This window comes from Drosophila montana, unplaced genomic scaffold (genome assembly GCF_035044405.1).
Source record: "Drosophila montana isolate Dmon_TW-CO22-7 unplaced genomic scaffold, ASM3504440v1 contig_1505_1, whole genome shotgun sequence".
In the NCBI taxonomy this organism is placed as follows: domain Eukaryota; kingdom Metazoa; phylum Arthropoda; class Insecta; order Diptera; family Drosophilidae; genus Drosophila; species Drosophila montana.
Window position 1 is genome coordinate 4,296,651 of NW_026996452.1, and position 20,220 is coordinate 4,316,870.

Consider the following 20,220-nt stretch of genomic DNA (forward strand, 5'->3'; position numbering starts at 1 on the left):
CCCTGAAGTATTTTTCCTGCAAATACTGCACGAAATTGCTTTATTTGCCTGTTAGCTGCAAGTTGGTCTCAAGTACCCACAGAAAATAAAAAGAACGAACTCTTCGTGCTAAATGTCATCCAAGCAGCTTTCTTAGGGGGGAGGGTTCCGTCTGTCGTGCAAGGATTGGACACTGCGTTAAATCCTGTTAAATCTTAACTGCTTAAATCTTTTGAGACAGGTCCACATACAGTTTAACTTATACTCATATATGATTGCAGTGTTCTGGGTGGACAAATGAGTCGAATCTAAAAGCATTACTAGAAATTGCAGTTAATTACGGCTGTTTTTCCTTTAAATATCTTATTAAAAAGGATCAGCTTACCATATCGCACAGCTGCCATTGTTTTCATTCGCTTAAAGGGAAATCTGACATTGTTTCCGTCCATTCGCTTAAAGGCAACTGCATTTAGTGCATCCAAAGCCTGGCTTTATATTAAAAAGGAAAGCTCAGTCTATAGATGCAATAAATATTGTATTGCCATATAAAGGACACACACAGGACTTTCACTATGCTGGCTGCTGGGCATTTGTAGATTTAAGCGTTCGTTGGGTTTAATCAAGTGCACGGACCAAAGCAAACACCAACCGACGCTCAAACCAGCAAAGGCACAAAAATACAAAAAAAAAAAAAAATAAATAAATCAAATTACAAATTGACGAAGTGTTTGCAAATATCAAATATTTACACTTTTAAATGCAGTTCACTTATTTTTGTAATTATTTTTTTTTCATTAGTTTTTTCTCTCTAGGGTTTTAGAAAATAGTTTTTACTTATTTGTTTGCCGTGTGATTATTATTATGGAAAAAGCATTTGTTTATCTAAGTTTTTGCAGCGCGAACACATAATTTAATTGGAAATGGAGGGAAGTGCGTGGGTTTAATCGTCAGGCGTGTGCTCATTTCATTGTTCTGTTTATCTTTGCCGTTTAATTATAGTTTGTCGTGTTTGCTTGGTGTTAATATAAAACATTTAATTATAATATGAAATCGTTTCAGCGTTTTATACACCTTCTATCACGTGATGTTGTTGTTTTTTTTTTTTTTGTTTGGCAAACAATGCCAATTATTTATTGGGAATTATGCGATTTAAGCTGACGCGGCGTATGCGTTATATTTACTTTATAGTGCAAGTTTTGCACGTTTATCGTTCTTATATATAGATAAAAATAAAATAAATACGCACATGCCACATATATTGCAAAAATAAAATAAATAGACTAAAATATGAGTAAAATATAATCGAGAAAACTTAAAAGTTGGCATCAAAAAACAGTTGTCCACATATATCTATATACATATAAATATATATCGCGTTAAGCTCAATAAATTCCATAATTAATGAAAGAAAGAAGAATTTTCTGTCGTGCATAACAGCAAACAACAATATTAACTGGAATGTAAAAACATATCAAATACATTTAATAGTTTGTACCCGAGGTTCAATGATGGGATTGTTGCGTGGAATGCCCCGCTTAGTTTAATGTTTATTTCAATTAACAGTAAAAATTTCAAATGAATCATTAAAATACCAATTAATATTTATTGAGCGACATTGCAAAAGACTCGGCTCACATTTATGCAGCAGGATTTTTTTGCCCGCCAATTGTCGCTTATCGATTAAAAAATGTAAATAACAAAAAAATCCAGAAAAAATTAATACGAACGCCAGCGGACGATACGCTTCGCGGGTCAATTTGTTTTTTGTTTTGCATAAATTTTAATGCAGCGCACGCAAAATATTTATATGCACATATTTACATAGCGCCCCATTGCACATTTGACCAGCCGGCAAGGGTGAGCCGGACTGGCATTCAGCTTTATTGGCTACGCTTGCCTGGACTCAGAGGCACGACAATCCATAGAGTGCACAACGGGCACTCTATTTATAAAATTATGCCGCCATTTTTGGTGCCGAACCGCCTTCAGCGACAATTGTATGAGCTATTTTCGGCTATGTGCTTCTCTATGCGATTCTCATGATGTAGATGTGGTTTTGTTATGTAGCTCTCTATGCGCTTCTCATGATACAGAAATAAGTTTGTTATGCAGCTCGTTATGCGATTCTCATGGCATACATATGGTTTTGTTATGCAGCTCTCTATGCGCTTCTCATGATAAAGATATGGTTTTGTTATGCAGCTCTCTATGCGATTCTCATGGCATACATATGGTTTTGTTATGCAGCTCTCTATGCGCTTCTCATGATAAAGATATGGTTTTCTTATGCAGCTCTCTATGCGATTCTCATGGCATACATATGGTTTTCTTATGCAGCTCTCTATGCGATTCTTATGTCAGCCATGAAATAGAAAAACTGCAAATTTTTGATTAGGGTTGTTTAACTAAATAGAAATCTCTGTACTTACATAATTACATCGGTTCAAAATGTATAAGTCTTCCAACTACTTTGTTAGCTGTCTTTTTTTACACACATAATTCACACATCCCATTGAACAGATCATTAATGTAGAAATCTGTTCAGTGTAACGTACGAATCATGTAATATAAACACTAACTGTTTGCATTAATAAGTTTTCATTTCATATGTTAATTGCGCAATCATTCCATTGATACTGTGAATGGCAATTTTCTAGATGCCTTACTACCACTCAGAGTCTCAATGTGACGATATAGAGCAAGCAATTGAAATAATTTAAAAACGAAAAAAAAAAATATAGTTTTAAGAGATTCCAGGAAGTTCTTCCGTTTGAGCTGCTTCTTATTTTACTCGGTGCATTTGCAAAATCGTCGAGTAATTCGAAAAATCCAAATACATTCGAATATGCTAGAAGATTTACAAAAGCACAAAGTTAAATTATATATTCAATATATAATACTGAAGAATCAAGTAATTTAATTTTATAGAATTGTTGAATTTTAAGTAATCTGAAAAGTTGTTTTTGCCTGTAGACTTAGCTGTGTACCACCATCAACTTTCTGTACTCAAAAACTCAATTGAGAAAATTGATGTGGTTCACCGCTGAGTCTAGACAGCACTGCTACGAACACTTTACAACACTGACACGCTTTTTGCTCGAGATATTAGCTTAGTGCCGAAGCACAATCAATAGACAATATGTTGTTAGTAAACAATATTGTCTAATGTTTATGCGTCAGCAAAAAGTTGACAGCCGCAGCCTGATACCCTACGATTTACGACTGTAACAAAAACAAAAAGTGCCCATTATTTAGATGCTTGTTTGTTCTACATATTTAAAGGTAATGGCATTAAATGGTTATACTCACACGATTCACGAATACGCAAGGTAATTCAAATACATGCCGTGGGGTTTTAGTATTGCATACACCCAGACATACGGCAAAAATCCAAAGAATCGTTGGCCATTTAGACCCAGATTTGTGCGCACAAATGCGATGCACACAATTTGTTTGGCTTTAATTATTTATGGGCATGAGTGCATTCATAATAAGTAGGTCCAGTTTAAAAACCAACAGAAATTAAAATTAACAACCCGGCAAAATGCATTTTACGTTTAATTTGGACCATTTAACAGATCTTTGTCTCGCAACATAATACAAACTGAAAATCAATCTAAAAGTTTGCCAATCTAAGCTGCATAATTGCCTGCAAATTGAAATTTCCTTTAAGCGCGCACACACTAAACTCGCGATAAACAAAAACGAAATTGTTTAAACAAAATAAAAGCAATGAAAAAAAAAAAACAAATGGCACATTTTGTGCCTTGTCCTGTTTTATGCTAGGCCTGGCCAAAATAAGCAACAAAGCGGCATTTGCATAATGAGGCTATTATAATTTCAATTAAAATTTCTCCCTCTTGACCATTTTTAGGGACCCCCCCCCCCCCTCCACCCAGTGCATGACTAACGGCACAGAACTAAAACGACAAACATAGCGCCCTGATTTCTTTTTATCCCCCCCCAAACAAAATGTGCGTGGCTGCCAAAGGCAACAACACAAAAAAAAATCATCACCCGCACGCATGCTACTTTAATTACATAAATAAATAGACGCGTAAACTGGAAAATAAATGTATTTGTTGCAGAATTCGTTGTTAATGAGGTTACCTAAGGCTTTATTCAAACACTAAAACGCAAATCCTGCTGGCGATTGCAAATTATCTCATATTACGTATACGCCTGGTTAAACTGTGAAGGCCAAATCACAAAAATCTATGATTAATTTACAATTAAAATCCAGTTCAAGTCCTTGATGTTTAGTTGCCTGAATGAGAAAAAAAATAAGTAAAAAAAGTTGAATAAAAAATTATTTATATCAATTTAATGAAATAATATTTCCAACATTTTTCTGCAGCTCACACGTTTGTTGTGTATATCTTCCAGTTAAATCACAGTAAACTAGTTAAATAGGAACAAAGTCGATTTTGAACTGAGTTACGAATTGTTCTGACTGATCTCATCGAGCAAGAAACAAATGAAAGATGAGACGGCAGCAAGAACAATTCGCAATCCAATCTCTTGCATTCCACTCCAGTAAAATTTTGAATACTTTGCAGTTAAGGACCGGCTTACATATTATTATCGCTTCTATTTTCTTCTGGCTTTGAACAGAGGTAGATTGGCGAGAATACTACGTACCTCGCACATTATAGCCACAACTATGCTGCTCTTTGTCCAGGGTATCAATTATTCTGACTGATCTCATCTTGGCAAATACAAAGAGGAGCAACCGGACAGAACAATTTTAACCAAGAACAAATAAAATTGCATTGCCTATTATTCATCGTGTTACATACTATTCTGGCTGATGTCATCTTCATGAGATCACAGAGAAATCATTCGCAAGAATAATATGTACCCCGAGCATATCTCTCGCTACGAAACTGCTTTAATTATTACAGGTATTTATTATATTATTACTCTAAGTACAGTATACTTCTGTTTTTTTTCGAACTTTCTCAGATTTAAACTATTCCGATCGAGCAGCCATTCATTTAACCTTCAATTGAATTAAACAGATATCGTACGTAAAATTGAAGTAAACAATTTATGTTTTATATTCATCTATTATTACGCATATAATTTTTATATGTTCTTACGATATGTGTGAAACTAAACTGATTTTTAAACGAATTCTTTGTCAACTAATCATAATCTGAATTAAAGACACAAGTCATAATCAAAGTCTAATAAAACCTTTGGAATATTCAAAACCTAAACAAATTCTTCACAAATAAATCTTCCATTTGAAATTATATCAGTATTAAAGAGCTCCAAACTATTTCAGAAAAAAAATATACGGTCTCAGCTACATATTTTCAATATTTTTGATCCTCTGACGTAGCCTGGCAAGAAGCCAGTATTGCCAATATCATTTTCCAGGGTTCCTGGAAATCAAATGAAAAAAATGTATATACAAATGTTAATAATAGTGAAAAAACAATTCAAAATGAGGATAATTCATTAACTGAAAGCTATAGCAAAGTACATATAAGATTGAATTGGAATATATCCTAAGGAAGAAAACCGTTTTTGATTAATTAAAATAAAATGATTTGAATTTCTTGTTTATCAGTCCCACAATTGCAAATGGTGTCACACAGTTCGCTACATTTACATAATCCATTTGCTGGAAACGAGGAATATGTCGAGTTCCAGGCTCAACAGAGCAGAGGATAAAGAAAAAGGGAAATGGTTGCCATATATCCAAGCTGCCAGTGTCAATGCAGCCGAACGCAATAAATTCTTGCAACAGCCACAGCCACAGCCAACAACAGTCGCAGCAGCAGCAGCAACACTCCGATTCCCAAGCAGGCCAACCTCGACACCAGCCCAACCGACCCACTTGTGCGTTGCATGCAACCAAAACTGAGGCGCATCGCAAATTTAATGCCAATAAATTTAAATTAGCAGAACGTCGTCTCTGTCCGGCCATGGGGCACCAAGAACAACAACATGTCTGGCCGGGCACACAGTATTTATGATAACAGTACATGGAGTAGGTATTGAGGACATCCGGAGAGCGTTACGAGGACTTGTACGAAAGTGTGGCAACGCCAGCCCATACAGTTGCCATCTAAACAGCAGCAAGTCGGACAGTCGAGCAGGTGTCAAACACCTAAGTCCGTTCTGCTGTCGTTGCTAATTAGCGTTGTTGTCGTGTGGCTCGGACCACGATGCGTCTAATTGGGACTGAAAAGTATGCGACCGAAGTGGATTATGGAAATTACCTAGTTAGATGTGAGCTAGACGTAGTTCAGGAAGACAAAGTATAAGTACAAGTTGGTACAATTTGGAATAAATAAGTTTAAAATGGAACAATAAATACGAGACAATGTGGAATGGAACAGTAAACATACGAATCTTTGGTATGAAACAGTGTATAGTTCGAGAGAAACAATGTGGAAAGAAACAATTTTGAATGAAGCAATGTGAAGTTTGGAAAGTGAAACGACAAAAGAATTTCGACAGGCAGCAGAGAACAATGCGACAGTTTTGGATGAAAAAATGTATAAATGGAAATATAAAATGGCAGCTAATAGAGACGAAACATTTGGAAAGCAGGCAGGAGATCTGTTTGAAATGTAACAACTAGTAAAAAATCTGGAATGGAACATTTGGGAAAATGGAACATTTAGTTTAGTTCCTAAACATATGGATATTTGAAAAGTGGCCAATAGGCAATAACTTTTTTAACTTGGAATGAAATTTATAGATGTTATCAATATAATGTCATCTGAACTGCAAATCAGGGCCTGTTCAGGTGTAATTCAATTGCATTTTCCTGGGGAATGTGAAAACGGAAAATTCCCAAAGTGCCTCGCTATGCAGCTATATTCAACGCCCTTTTTATGGACATCCAGAGGAAAGCGACTTGAATGTATATAGAATAGCGCAAATGTTTCAGAGAGCAAAATGTGTTTTTACTGATTGGCTTCGTGATGCAGCATCTGTCAAAGGGCCGTGGCCAGACTCTTGACAGTTGAAATCTCAAGGATGAACCTCAGAGCTAACTTGACGCATTTCTCAGCTGCGATTTACCAAAGTAATGAAGAAAAAATAAAATAAAGGACAAACCGCAAAAAGGGACTAGGCCACTTTGGAGTGAAAAGTGAAACGTGACTCTCGCCTGGCGAAGGAGGCAATATAAAATTTTAAATAACCGAGACTGTCATTAAATATGTTGGCGTACTGTATAGGGGGGGGGGGGGGGGGGGGTGTAAATGAAGCGTCGCGGCGCGAGCTTAAATCCGCCGGAGACTCATCAATATAAGTAACTTGAGCAGACACATCTAATGACAGCATAAAATGTAAAATGAACTCACAGTTCAAATGCACAAGTGGCAAGCAGGCGCAGGGGGGGAGGGGTTGGGCACGGCAGTGGGGCAGCTGGGCGGGTGGCGTGCGAGGAGGACAGTTTATCATTGTGCTGAACATGCCTAGCAAAAGGATGCCGAATCAGCGAGAACGACGAATGACCATCCGCAACAGCAGAAGCAGCAAGGACGCCTGACTGACTCGGCACTCTGCTCCTTTACCCAGCACACCCCCCTCCCCCCCTGCTCCACTGTCGAGCAGCGTGTTGCTTGTCTGCTTCATTTATAACCACCAACGAGACGGCAAAGGACACAAGGACGACGCTCAAATGCAAGACCGCAAAACTGTTTGGGTTTTTCTTCATCCTTGCATTTGCACTTCGCACTGACCTCCTCGCCCCCACCCAAACAACTACAACAACTACACAAAGAACAACAAGCAGCTGCCCGACAGCTGTCATCATGAACAACGAGCAGCTAGTCCTGCAGAGCGACAAGTGGAGGGGGGGAACGGGGGGAGGGCGACGACGGGTGTAGGTGAAGCCAACCAAAAATAGCAGTTCACAGAAGTCCACAGAAAGTAAAAGTTTGTCAGTCAATTTTGTGTTTGACATTTTAGCACGCCCATCCGAGCGCCCACCCTTCCCCCCCCCCCCCCCCGCCGCCCACCCTTCCCACTTTAGACAACTACAGTGACTGAGAAAATTTGACGTTAAATGTGCGAATAAGTGATGCATTAAAAGCAAATTCAATTATACTAGAAACTTAGTAAAAAACTATGCAAAACTTTTTTATCAACTTAATTTTAAAATTGTTGAATAAAGCAATTCATAAATTTGGTTCCCAAGGGCATGACATACGATCTCGTCACGGAAAAGGAAAAATATTTAAATGTAAATATAAACAAAGACAAGTACGTATAATTAAATATTATTCTACAAAGTTGTTGGAGGTGCAAAATGTAGAATGAGAAATAACAAAGATAACAATAACTCCTGCTCCGAAGGAAACAAGCACAAATTATTGACATATTAAAAAATTTTAAGCAACTTTGTGAAAAATTAAACAAATTAATAGTGTGCTTATTATTTGTATCGCATTTGCATATGTTCTTTATTTATGTACATACTAACTACAGCCGGATATGTTGCAAGCACTTTTTTGTACCAAAGATCTCAAAGCACTTTTATGGCCTTGTAGAGGGTATTGTAATTTTGTCATAGTTCCTCAGTTTTGAAGCTATCCGCTTGAAACTTTGCCCAGGTCTGTCTTTCCGTTGCAGTCAGAAGTGTATATCGGAACCGTCCGAATCAGACAACTATATCATATAGCTGCCATAGGAGAGATGGGTTAAAAAGGCTATATGAAAAAAGGTTTGTTTTTCAAAATATCTCAACTCCTCTTAGCTCCTCGTATATATGCAAAATCTTACCATATAGCTGCCTTAGGAACGATCGAATCGGTCTACAATTAAGTACTTGTATAACTTTTTTCTTTTTGAAGATACCTTGACCAAACGCGGTATTTAAAAGTTTTCCCCACATACAAATCCTACCACGATCGCACAACTGTATCATATTGCTGCGATGGAGACGATCTGTCGAAAGGTAGGTTGTTTTATGGAAAACTTTTTTGTTCATTTCATGATATCTTGACCGATCCCAGCATTTACTACTTAAACTAAGCTGCTTTTATTATATTAATATATCAAATAGCTGCCATAGCAAAGATCGGTCGAAAAGTAGGTTGCTGCATGGCAACATATTCAGTTTTTCAAGATATTTTCATCGATATTAGATATTTGCAAAAACAACCGTAAGGCAACTGTCTACAAGGGCATTAAATCTTTGGCGTGCCGGGAATATCCTTACTTTCTCCATAAAGGTAACATTAAAACAATGTCATATATTCTTGTGGAGCATATAAGGTTAAGGTATCTATCACAATGCTCCAATCGAAATGCATCTATTACAAAAAACGATAAATTCCGTATGTTACATATTCCATATTACATTTCCAAAACTGAATATTCTTCCTTTTTACAATCCACATGTCACGAATAACTGAAACAGTTTGAGGGCCAATTAATCAAATACCATTGAATATAAATCAAATTGCAATCAACATGCCCGATAACCACATACCAGGCCAAATGCGATAGTGCGGGTGGTGCAATGCCTGGCTCGACCACACAAAAAGTAGCCCGACTGTCAGACAGGCGGACAGATGGGAGAGGCGGACCAAAGGCATCGCAACAAAGCGTGAAATTTCAATTTGCCATATTAATAAGCCCGAAACCTTGCAGCTGAAAACCAGACAATAGTCAAACAGACGCCGCGGTGCTGTTGCGCTGCTGTGGTGTCTTCCGGCAGGACAGGCTGCATGGCGACCGCAAGACAGTATTGGAGTGCATATCACAACAGCCGCAAGAAACTCACATTCACATAGCTGCCGCAACAATTCTCATTGCACTGAGCAGCCGCAGCGCAGTGGGGGGTGGGGGTGGGGGTGGTGGTGGGGTAAGCGACAGCAACACTTCCGTTTCCGCTAGCTTGCGCTGATTGTTTTATATCCTGTCAGAGGACACGCTGCAGTTGCCGAAATTCACAAACTTGTTTTGCGCTTTCTTGTCCAACTTCGGCGCCTGGCTTGACTATTTGACTTGTGCAAGAAGGATACTGGATAAGTAGGACGACAGCCACTTGCAGTCGTTCGGAGTCTCTGCTGCCACATTGTTGCGGCATTTTAATGCGCTGCTCCCCTCCAATCCCGGCCCCAGCCCAACCAAATGCCCAACGCTCTGCATATTTAATCAAAGTGAATTACAAATGCCACAGACGACATTCCGCACAACGCGATGCCCGCCCAACTAGACCATGTCCCACAAAAGTTGGCAAGTGTTATATGGCAGGCAAACGACCGCTAGGCCCACCCATATTTTCAGTGTTGTAAAGCGGCGCGTTGTGGCGTGTAATTTGCCCGGCAGATCAAAAAGCGCTTTAGTTAATAAGAGTTCATTATTTGCCAATTGACGGCTACGTTGACTCCCTCTTTTGCCAGGTTAATTTATGTATTTTTTTTTGTTTCTTCTCTGCCCTCCCCTCCGCTCACCCCCCCCCCCCTCCCCTTGACCACTCATCGTAATTTATTAAAAATGCTGCTCAAGTTTCACTTTTCCTATTCCTGGTTGCGTTTGGCCTCGTTTCGCCTTTGTCTTGGCCAAGTTTGATGTGGCAACCGTTTTGGGTTTTTACCTTTCTCAGCTGTTTAATAATTACTTATTTGTTTTTTAACTAAATTACTTTTCTGTGAAATATGACAAAAGCATCAGACGCTTAACAGCAGCCAGCTCCAAGAAAAAAAATCTAATTTATATTAACAAAAAAGTGTTCTTAATAAAGTTTGCCCTTTTGGGTCTAGGCTAATAGGCTTTTGGGTATTGTTTCGGGGTTTCGTTCACTGTTTAATTATGAACGGGATTCAATTTGGTAGCCGAAAAAGAATAAAAAAAGTTACAGATACTTGAAGCCAGCTTCTTGCCAAGATGTGTCCCAACTGATAATGGAAATTAAAATTTGTTCTAAATATATTTTAATATCATTTTTGTTTTTGTTAGAAATCAGTTTGGCTTAACCTGAACTTCATTTGCTGCATTCGTATAAAATATGTTGTAATTATTTTAATTGCTGCATATTATTTATTAATCTTTTGATTTGCAAATTTTGTTTGCCCTCAAGAAATCAGAAACTGAAAATTGCACTTAAACTAATGAAATAATTGAACAACATTTTCTAACGTTTTCCGTGCACGAAAAACTTCAAACATTTCCCCACTCGCCCTCATCCAGAACACAAAGCTCTGGCAAAATTGAAGCTGTTTCAAATTCTTTAGAAAATTCAGCAATCCCCCTTTCCCCCTGGGCCCACAACAGTGGGGCGCACAAATCAATGTTCAATTCTTGTTTTTGTTACACCCTAAAAACTTGGCCTCACGCACAACAAAAGCCGCATAATGCGAGCGCATAGAAATTTGTCTGCAATTTCAGATTCAAAATAGTTTTTAGAAAATAATATGAAAAAAGAAAAAGCTAAAGCTAACATTCATAGAGAAAATTCCCTTGACTGCAATAAAAGAAGGAAGAAAAAACCTAGAACTTGTACCCAAATTATTTTTATGCGCTGCAGTCGTTTTTTTGATGCCCATTCTGTAAATGGGAGCTGGACTTTATGTGCTTTGATTTTATGGCAAAGCAGTTATGAGTGCTGCATATTTTAGACATTGAAAACTTAACCCTTTGACATTCAATTTACTTACGAGCGCTTGCAGTCAGTCAAATTTGAGTGGAGTTGAGCTTAAAGTGAGATTAGATTGCTGGCTTGACGTTCACAGCCGTCGTTATGTGTACATAATTTAATAAGCCTTTTGGGTATCCGGCGAGCCTGCGAAGCCCCAACGGCTTCCCGAGCTGAGCGGCATGTTACCCCAATGGGAAGTTGCGCTTCGTCCTGACAGCAGCTTAAGCCTATAATTTACAAGGTTTCGGCTCACATTGACTTGCCGGCCTAATTTACATTTTTCTTTGTGCAGCACTCACGCCCTCCCCTACCCCCTGCTCCACAACCCATCCCCCTTTGCAGCTGAAAATTAAAGTGCGCGCAAGTGTAATTAAGTACTTGAGCAATACGCAAAATCCGTGGGCATGGGGCTTGCTTCGGGGGGGGGGCCCAAGACAAATATAAAAATAGGAGGCTAAAGGAAAATGCTTATTGCCATTTCTCAGCAGCCCAGTCGAGTGTAAATGGGGTTAAACTTCAGGGGATTTATGACAATTTTTAATTAACAACAGCCGCCGCCCGCTTAAGAATTAAGCACATAATAGACATTTTTACTACAATATATATGTGCACATAATAGACATTTTTACTACAATATATATGTGCATATAAACGTTATATTTTGATAGCTCATCAAAATTTTCACTTGTTACTGGCTCACAATTTTCCGCAATTTTCATAATTTCCATTTCGCTTTCATTTTGCAGCTGAAAGTTTGGCAATTTCATCAACATTGTTAACATTTTTATTTTATTTTTTTTTTTGTAAAATGATTGGCACTGTGGAAAGTTTTATTGGTTTGTGGCATTTTTTTTTTTTCATTGATTGAAAATTGTTGTGAAATTGTAAAGCGACGTTAAAGTTAAAAAGTTAACAAAAAAAAAGGCGCCATAATTGACAAATGCAAAAAGTTACGCACTGAAAATTGAAAGCCACCGCAATACAGCATTGCCAGCTCGTATGCAATATTCTTATGCGCGCTGGCAATGCTGCCGCTGGCTTGCACAGGTTGAAGCGAGATGCAGCTAGATGCCAAGCGCAATTAAATGTGCATGCATGTCGATTGTGTTTGTGTGTGTCTGTGTGTGTGTTGGCAGTGCTGCGAAAAGTTTCAAAACTATGTAAGGGAAATGTTAAAATTGTTGAATACAAAAGCATTAGCAAGAATTAATTAAAACTTTTTCAAGGCGAAATTATAGTTATTCATTTAATCTGACAAGTTAAGATATTTGGACGACGAAGTTTTTACCTATGTAAGGCCAAATGTTAAATATAAACTGTTAGAAATTTTATTTAGTAATATTTTAATTAATTGTTAAAATATAACAACTTCTAAATGCGTCTGTCTTTCGCACTGCATATCATAAGGTCGTTCCGTCTGTCAATGAGTTTCTATTAAAATGTTTGTGTATAATTATGAAGCCAAGCTATTGTATACATGTATACGTACACACACATACTTGCAGCCATATTACTATACACACACACACACATCGGCACTTGTTTTTCAGCGTCTGCGCGCATTTCTTAGAAAACGTGAGACATCCGGCAATTGCGACGCTTTCCAAAATATTTACATTTGTTATACACAAAAGAAGCTCAACAAGGGCAATTGAAGTAAATAAATAAATGCAAGAGCTCAATTTTATTTACATTGAGTCTTATTATTTTTGCAAATGCACTAAGATGCGCTTACCCCTCGCAGAATTCGCGTGCTCTCATCTGTGCTTATTTCGTTTTTTAACTAAAGCTCCATCAAATGTTAACACTGCACTGATTTTAATTTGAGAACGAATATGCTTTTTACATATCTCCAATTGCTCAATTCTTCAGGTTGGTTTGCTCTCGCCGGCTTTCAAACGGAAAAGGAATTTCGCTGAGTTGCCGGATGTCAGAATTGACATCGACTTCAGAGTTGTATTCCGCTCTATCGAATTTTCAAGCAATGTAACAATTAATCGATGGACTTGGAATGTCGTAACGTGTGTGCGACACACATGGCATGTGATGTTTGATTAAATGGGAAAATAATCATTAGAAATTTAATATTTGTTGATGACAATTTTAGCATAAGTTTTATTATTATGGAAAAAGTCTGTAGAATTTATACATAGTGAAGATTTTTTTAAGTTATGCATAAATTTAAACATATATGTATGTTTTTATAGATTTTAAAAAATTCGAATTTTTTAATTTTCTATTTGTCCTCTTAAACAGGAAAATATTTGTAAAAAAGTGTCCTATAGTTTTCTTGTTTACAAAGTATGGAACAAGCTTCTACAAAATTGTTTAAACATTTTTCTTTCTAATATTAATATTGCTTAAATTAAGATCTAAATTAACTTCATAAATATGATCATTTAGATTTGATTAGTTTTAACTCAACATTTAATAATCATCATACTTAATTTAAGCACAATTTAGTTTGAATGTACTCTGTTCCTTTGGGATTCAAATATCGGTTACTTATACAAGGAATTTGGTTATGCTTTAATATAAATTTTTCTCATCACATTGGTACTTATCACATTGGTACTTATAAAAAGATATGCACATACACACATTGAAGTACTATATCATATAGTTTGAAAATTCGTATCTTACCTACATATATACATATCTAGCATTGGAATCGAGCTTGGGTTCTGTTTTTAGTAGAGAGCTTCTTTGTCGTAAAATGTATCCCAGACGGCCAGCGTTGTGGCCTCGGGCAGAGCCATCATCTCCATTTCGTCGCTAATGTTGTAGCAATTGTGAGCGCCGTCTGGTGTCTGCTGCACTGGCGTCCACTTGGCCGATGCTGTGGCCCGGCAGTTGGGATCGCTGCTGGCCGCAAAGGCCGTCCACATGCCGACCATGCGCTTTATGGTGCGATACTCTTGGGAGGATTTGTTCAGTTTGGTGGCCAGGACATTGTAAAAGAGATAGGACAACTCATCTGCGTGGGAGACACCGCGCACGCGTTCGCCACAGACGAGCCAGCGGAATTGATTGAAGTGCGGCGAATCGAAGTCGAAGCGATATAGGTAGGTGGGCGTGGCGGGCGCATAGGTTAGCCGGGCCATGACCATGCGATGCAGATCATGCCAGATTTGCCGATGTGAGAATATATAGAGAACCTCGAAGAGCTCCATGCGCTCGCGCTGCTCGTCCCCAAAGTAGACCTGCTTCAGGCGGCGCACCAGCTGCTCCAGTTGCTCCGGTGTGCTCGACTCGCGCACCTCGCGTGGTATTATATTATCAAAATGGGTCATCACCCAGGGATCGTTACGGACGAGCTGATACGAGAAGAGGCCCTCAAACGAGTTGCCGCCAACGATGAGCGGTATGCTATTGCCCCAGGCACTGGCCAGCATCTCCTTGTGCGGCTTGGGCACCACACAGTGTGCACTCTCATAGGGTTCAACAACGGGTCCGAATGCAAACAGATAAAAGCTGCGCAGCTCATCTTGCGTAACAATCTCCTGATCACTCGAGGCGATTTGACGTGCAGATGCCTTGCTCAGATACCGCAGCACATCCGCCTCCGTCTCGCTGCCCTTGTAGCCGCCCATGTGCCGGGCGAGGCGATAGGCCCAGTTGCGATCCGGCGTATCCGCCCAGGCGGACAGCGCACAGCCCGACTGTAGTATGGCCTTGTGGAACAGTCCGCGCGACTGCTCTGTGGTCATCATAATGTGCGTGGATGCGGCGCCCGCGCTCTCGCCCATAAGCGTTATGTTATTGGGATCGCCATTGAAGCGGGCAATGTTCTGACTGATCCAGCGCAGCGCCAGCACCTGATCCTTCAGCCCCGCGTTGCCCGGCACATTCAGCTTGGGATCCTTGAGACTCAGGAAACCTGCAAGGTAAACAGAACATGGTTAGGCTGCGCGTGCGCTGCATCTGCTTGCCACATACCCAGCGCGCCGAGCCTATAGCTGATGGTAACAAAGACCACCGGCTGCTTCATAAAGTAATCCGGACTGTAGATATCTCTTGAGGCTTCACCTTTCTGGAAGCCACCGCCATAGATCCACACCATGACGGGCAGCGGCGTCTCCGATTGCATCCGCTTAACATACACATTGAGATATAGGCAATCCTCGGAGCCCTCAATCATGCCCAGCACCATGTTACGCTGCAGCGGCTTCTCGCCGTATGTGGTGCAGTTGCGTACATTCTCCCACGGCTCTGGCGGTTGCGGTTCACGGAAGCGCAGCTCACCCAACGGCGGCTTGGCATAGGGTATGCCCTCAAAGGCATAATACGGCTCCTCATCGTAGATGGTCTTGCGCTGTAGGCCGCGCACTCTACCAAATTTGGTTGTCGCGATGACTGTGTGGCTGGTGGAAAGACGGTATTGCTGCACCTTGTGGCCGACAAGTCTGTGGGTGGCAGAGCGTGAAAGACGATGTAGTTAACGGATACAGATGTACATATATGAAAAGATAACAGAGTCGGCTGTGGTCCAGGTCCAATGTTCAAGATCAATGTCACGGACAATGCGCCAGTCATGGTGACATTGAAAAACGAGAGACCAGTTGTTCCCAATGTTCACCGCTACGCGGATACCCTGTATGCCCCGTATCTCTACTCACTTGGCGCCCATTTGCAGCAGTTTTGGAATACCAACGTGCACCTCCATGATAATTGCCCTTTAATGTATGTATGTATGTATATGTGCGTATCTATGTATGCATGCACATAAGTACACGTGTAATATTAGGTTTGTTCGAACAGTTTATTTTTTTTATTTCGAAAACAACTGTTTGTTTGCTCTGCTTGCTCCAATCCTGTTGACCGTCGCAATGCAATTAACAGAATTTTGTTACGTTGCCGGCAAATTTAATCAGTCCCGGCGATGTACATATGTGTGCAAATTGCACACATGCCTATATTTATGTACGGCATGTATAAACATATATATATATGTGCGTACAAGGTGCTCTGAACGTCTGGTCAAAACTTATCTCTCTCTCGCTCTCAATAGAAATTTGTGCCATCGGCGTAATAAAAATAGATTGCGGTAACACGGCATTAACATTGGTGCCTTATCTTTACATTAACAGTACGCGTCACTCTTAACAGCTGTTAGTGTATATGTAGTGTCAAGTGTGCTTTGTTTTGTTTTGAACATTATGCTGGAATGACACGTGAAAGTTTATATGTAAACCTAAATGCAATTGTAAGAGATTAAAATAAAGCCGTTTTACATTTATTGTTTATTTATTAGCTGTGTTTATATAAATGAATTAACTATTACATAAAAGATAAATAAGTTAAGCATATATACCACGACTTAAATTATTTTCAATCTCGTTTTAAATGCATTTTTTCTATTAAGTTTTCTAGACATAAAGCAGCAAGCCGTTTACGTAAGCTGTTCTAATATGCAAGCACATTGACATGTGATATAATTTTTGCACTTAACGATATTCTACGTGAAAAGGTTTTACATTTACAAACACCTCGCCAAAAATGTCTATAATATATGTGTACTGCATTTTAGTAATCTAAATTTACACATAAAACATGCTAATAATAAATTCAGTTTATCTGAGCAAAACAAAGCCTAGACGCTAGGGCTTAACAAAATAAATATAATAATAATAATAATAGAGTGATTAAGCAGTATTTTATTTGTTGTTTTAACTTATCATTGCGCCTATCTTTCAGTGTAGCCCCCACATTCAAGTGCACTTGAATCAGCGATTCGGTTTGCCAGGGCTGCAGCAGCACATAAAATGTAACTGCGTAAATGCTTTCAGTTCAATATTAAAAAATCAATCACATTATATGTAAAATATTCTCATTAAAAGTTATAGTTTACTATGGGTATAAGAATAAATATAATATTTGCATACGTAATTCTGATCACAGCTTTGAGATCATGCTAATGTGAGTTGGTGCAGCCCTGGATAAAATAAATAAAGAAACATTCGCAGTCGCATTCAGCGCCGACTTCGTCACCGGCAGCGGTAAAGCGTCGCATGCATTGCTGATAGAAAGCAGCCACAACCGTTACGATGTCAGCAGACGTAGCATATATAAAATTTAGCCCTTGCCGAAAACAAAGCAGCTAACACAAAATCACCCTGTCACTGATAGTTCAAATTTGATATTTTATTTTTTGGCTTTGCACTTGTTGTTCAGCTTATATTTGTGTGGTGTCTTGTGCGTTAGCGATAAAAACAACCGCTATAAATGTTTTTACCTAGATAAACAAAAAAAAAAAGCGCCAATAATAACTCGAGGATAAAAACCGCTCAGACCACAGCTGAACATGGCGAGGTGAGTAACTGCATCGATTGGTTGTCGAATATATTACGATCGTATCATAATTTGATTATATCATTTTGCAGCGCTGCCGACGCCGTTGTGCAGACGAAAAGTGGGCCGGTTGTGGGCAAATATTGTACGAGCATCTACAGCGATGATTACGTCAGCTTCGAGCGCATACCGTACGCGTTGCCGCCCCTGGGCGCGCTGCGCTTCAAGGCGCCACTGCCTGTAAAGCCGTGGAAACAGGCGGTGATCTGCCGGCAGAAGGGCGAGAAGCCGCTGCAGTTCAATCAGTACACCCAGCAGCTGGAGGGCGTCGAGAATTGCCTGTATCTGAATGTGTATGCCAAGTCGGTGAGTCACGATTGAAGTTAAAGTTCAAACAATTAATTGGTAAACTGCGCCGCCTCGCTACAGCTGCACACGAAGACGCCGTTGCCGCTGATTGTTTTCTTCTTTGGCGGTGGCTTTGAAAAGGGCGATTCCACCAGAGACTTGCACAGTCCCGACTATTTTATGATGCGCGATGTGGTTGTGGCCACCGTTTCGTATCGTGTGGGCCCACTGGGCTTTCTCAGCCTGAAGGATCCGGCGGCGGGTGTGCCCGGCAATGCTGGCTTAAAGGATCAACTGATGGCTTTAAAATGGATCATAAAGAATGCATCCAGCTTTAATGCGGATCCAACGAATGTAACTGCATTTGGTGAAAGCGCTGGCGCCGCCTCAGTGCATTATCTTATGGTGAATCCGCATGCCGAAGGCCTCTTTCAGAAAGCCATCATGCAGTCTGGAAATGCTTTGTGCTCATGGGCGCAGTGTGCGGTGCCCAATTTGACGCGGCGACTCGCTGAAAATCTGGGCATGCAGAAAATTGAGCTGGCCTCGGATCTCAAGGTTTTGGAGTTTCTACAGAGCGTGCCCGGCGATCAGCTTGTGAGGCCTTATCTGCTCAGCGAAGCGGAAAACTTGGATGACAGTGTCTTTCAGTTTGGTCCCGTCGTGGAGCCATATGTCACCGAGGGCTGTGCGATATCCAAGAAGCCCATTGAGCTGCTCGCTAATGCATGGGGCAATAATATTCCGCTCTTGATGAGTGGCACCTCCTTTGAGGGTCTGCTAATGTATGGACGTGTGCATATGTCGCCCTATTTGCTCACCAGCCTCAAGAGCCAGCCGGAGCATCTGCTGCCGCTGGAATTGAAACGCACGTTGCCGCAGGCCTTGGCCCGTACGCTGGGCAAGCGTATACAATTTATGCACTTCCGGGATAAGCCATTGGAGCTGAAGCCCGACAGCGTGGCGGCCTATTGTGAGGTTGGTGTATACTGTTCCTTTATATTGAATTGTATATATATAAATTAATATTCATTTTCCATTCTTGCAGTACGCCAGCTATAAGGTCTTCTGGCATCCCATATTGCGCACCATCAAGGCACGCCTAGAATGCTCCAAAGAGCCCACCTATCTATATCGCTTCGATTTTGATTCATCCACGTTCAATCATCAACGTTTGAAATATTGCGGCGATAAGCTGCGTGGCGTTGCCCATGTGGATGATCATTCGTATATTTGGTATGGCGATTTCTCCTGGAAGCTGGACAAGCACACGGCCGAGTTTCAGACCATTGAGCGCATGATTGACATATTGACCACATTTGCTAGCACTTCAGATCCAAATTGCAGGACTGTTGAATCCAACTTGGCCAAGGGCACAGTTTGGGCGCCACTAAGTAAAAAGAATATGAAGTGCCTAAACATTTCGGAGGACGTGAGGGTGATCGAATTGCCCGAGCTGACCAAGTTGCGGGTTTGGGATAGTGTCTATAAGGCGCGAGTGAGATAACTCTGCCTAAATATAAACGAAATTCTAAAATGACAAAGCCATTAAATTAACAGTATATACAAGTGGTTTTTATAGCTCTAGTTTAGTCTATTAGCTTAGCCAATGTTAAAGTGGCGTTAACAGTGAGCTGTTAATGTGCTCTTATAAATGGAAATTGTGTTAACATAAGCAGATATTAGTCTTATTAAACCAAATTACGGACTGGGAAAACTTGGATTATAAAAAAAAAAATGCAATTCATATTGTCAGTATGTTGGAGCTTAAGCAATAATTATGAGCGTTATATAGGTCTATAAACTGTTATTTGTCTTATCTTTTTGTAATGTGTGTTATTTTGGCTCATAGTGATGGTACTCTTAAGAAATATCAAAAGATAAACTTATCTTAAACTTATATTTTACTATAATAAAATGTTAGATTATCTAAATTCCCCACAACAATCGCCTTACCAATGCCAAAATTGGCAATCAAGTTCTCACCA

The 20,220-nt window shown here is 39.8% G+C and overlaps 2 protein-coding genes across 2 annotated transcripts; one reads left to right on the forward strand and one right to left on the reverse strand.

The window, feature by feature from the left end:
- Window positions 1-14,210: 14,210 nt before the first annotated feature.
- Window positions 14,211-16,564, reverse strand: alpha-Est2 (alpha-Esterase-2). Its single transcript, XM_064694396.1, has 3 exons — window positions 16,213-16,564; window positions 15,533-15,999; window positions 14,211-15,473 (listed from the first exon to the last, which is right to left on the reverse strand). Exons 1-3 carry the CDS (start codon window positions 16,257-16,259, stop codon window positions 14,284-14,286), a joined length of 1,704 nt encoding a protein of 567 aa, XP_064550466.1. The 5' UTR covers window positions 16,260-16,564; the 3' UTR covers window positions 14,211-14,283.
- Window positions 16,565-17,627: 1,063 nt separating this feature from the next.
- alpha-Est3 (alpha-Esterase-3) lies at window positions 17,628-19,801 on the forward strand. The gene is made up of 4 exons (XM_064694429.1): window positions 17,628-17,905; window positions 17,977-18,250; window positions 18,314-19,210; window positions 19,281-19,801. The coding sequence occupies exons 1-4, from the start codon at window positions 17,898-17,900 to the stop codon at window positions 19,737-19,739; spliced, it is 1,638 nt and encodes a 545-aa protein (XP_064550499.1). The 5' UTR covers window positions 17,628-17,897; the 3' UTR covers window positions 19,740-19,801.
- Window positions 19,802-20,220: the final 419 nt, after the last annotated feature.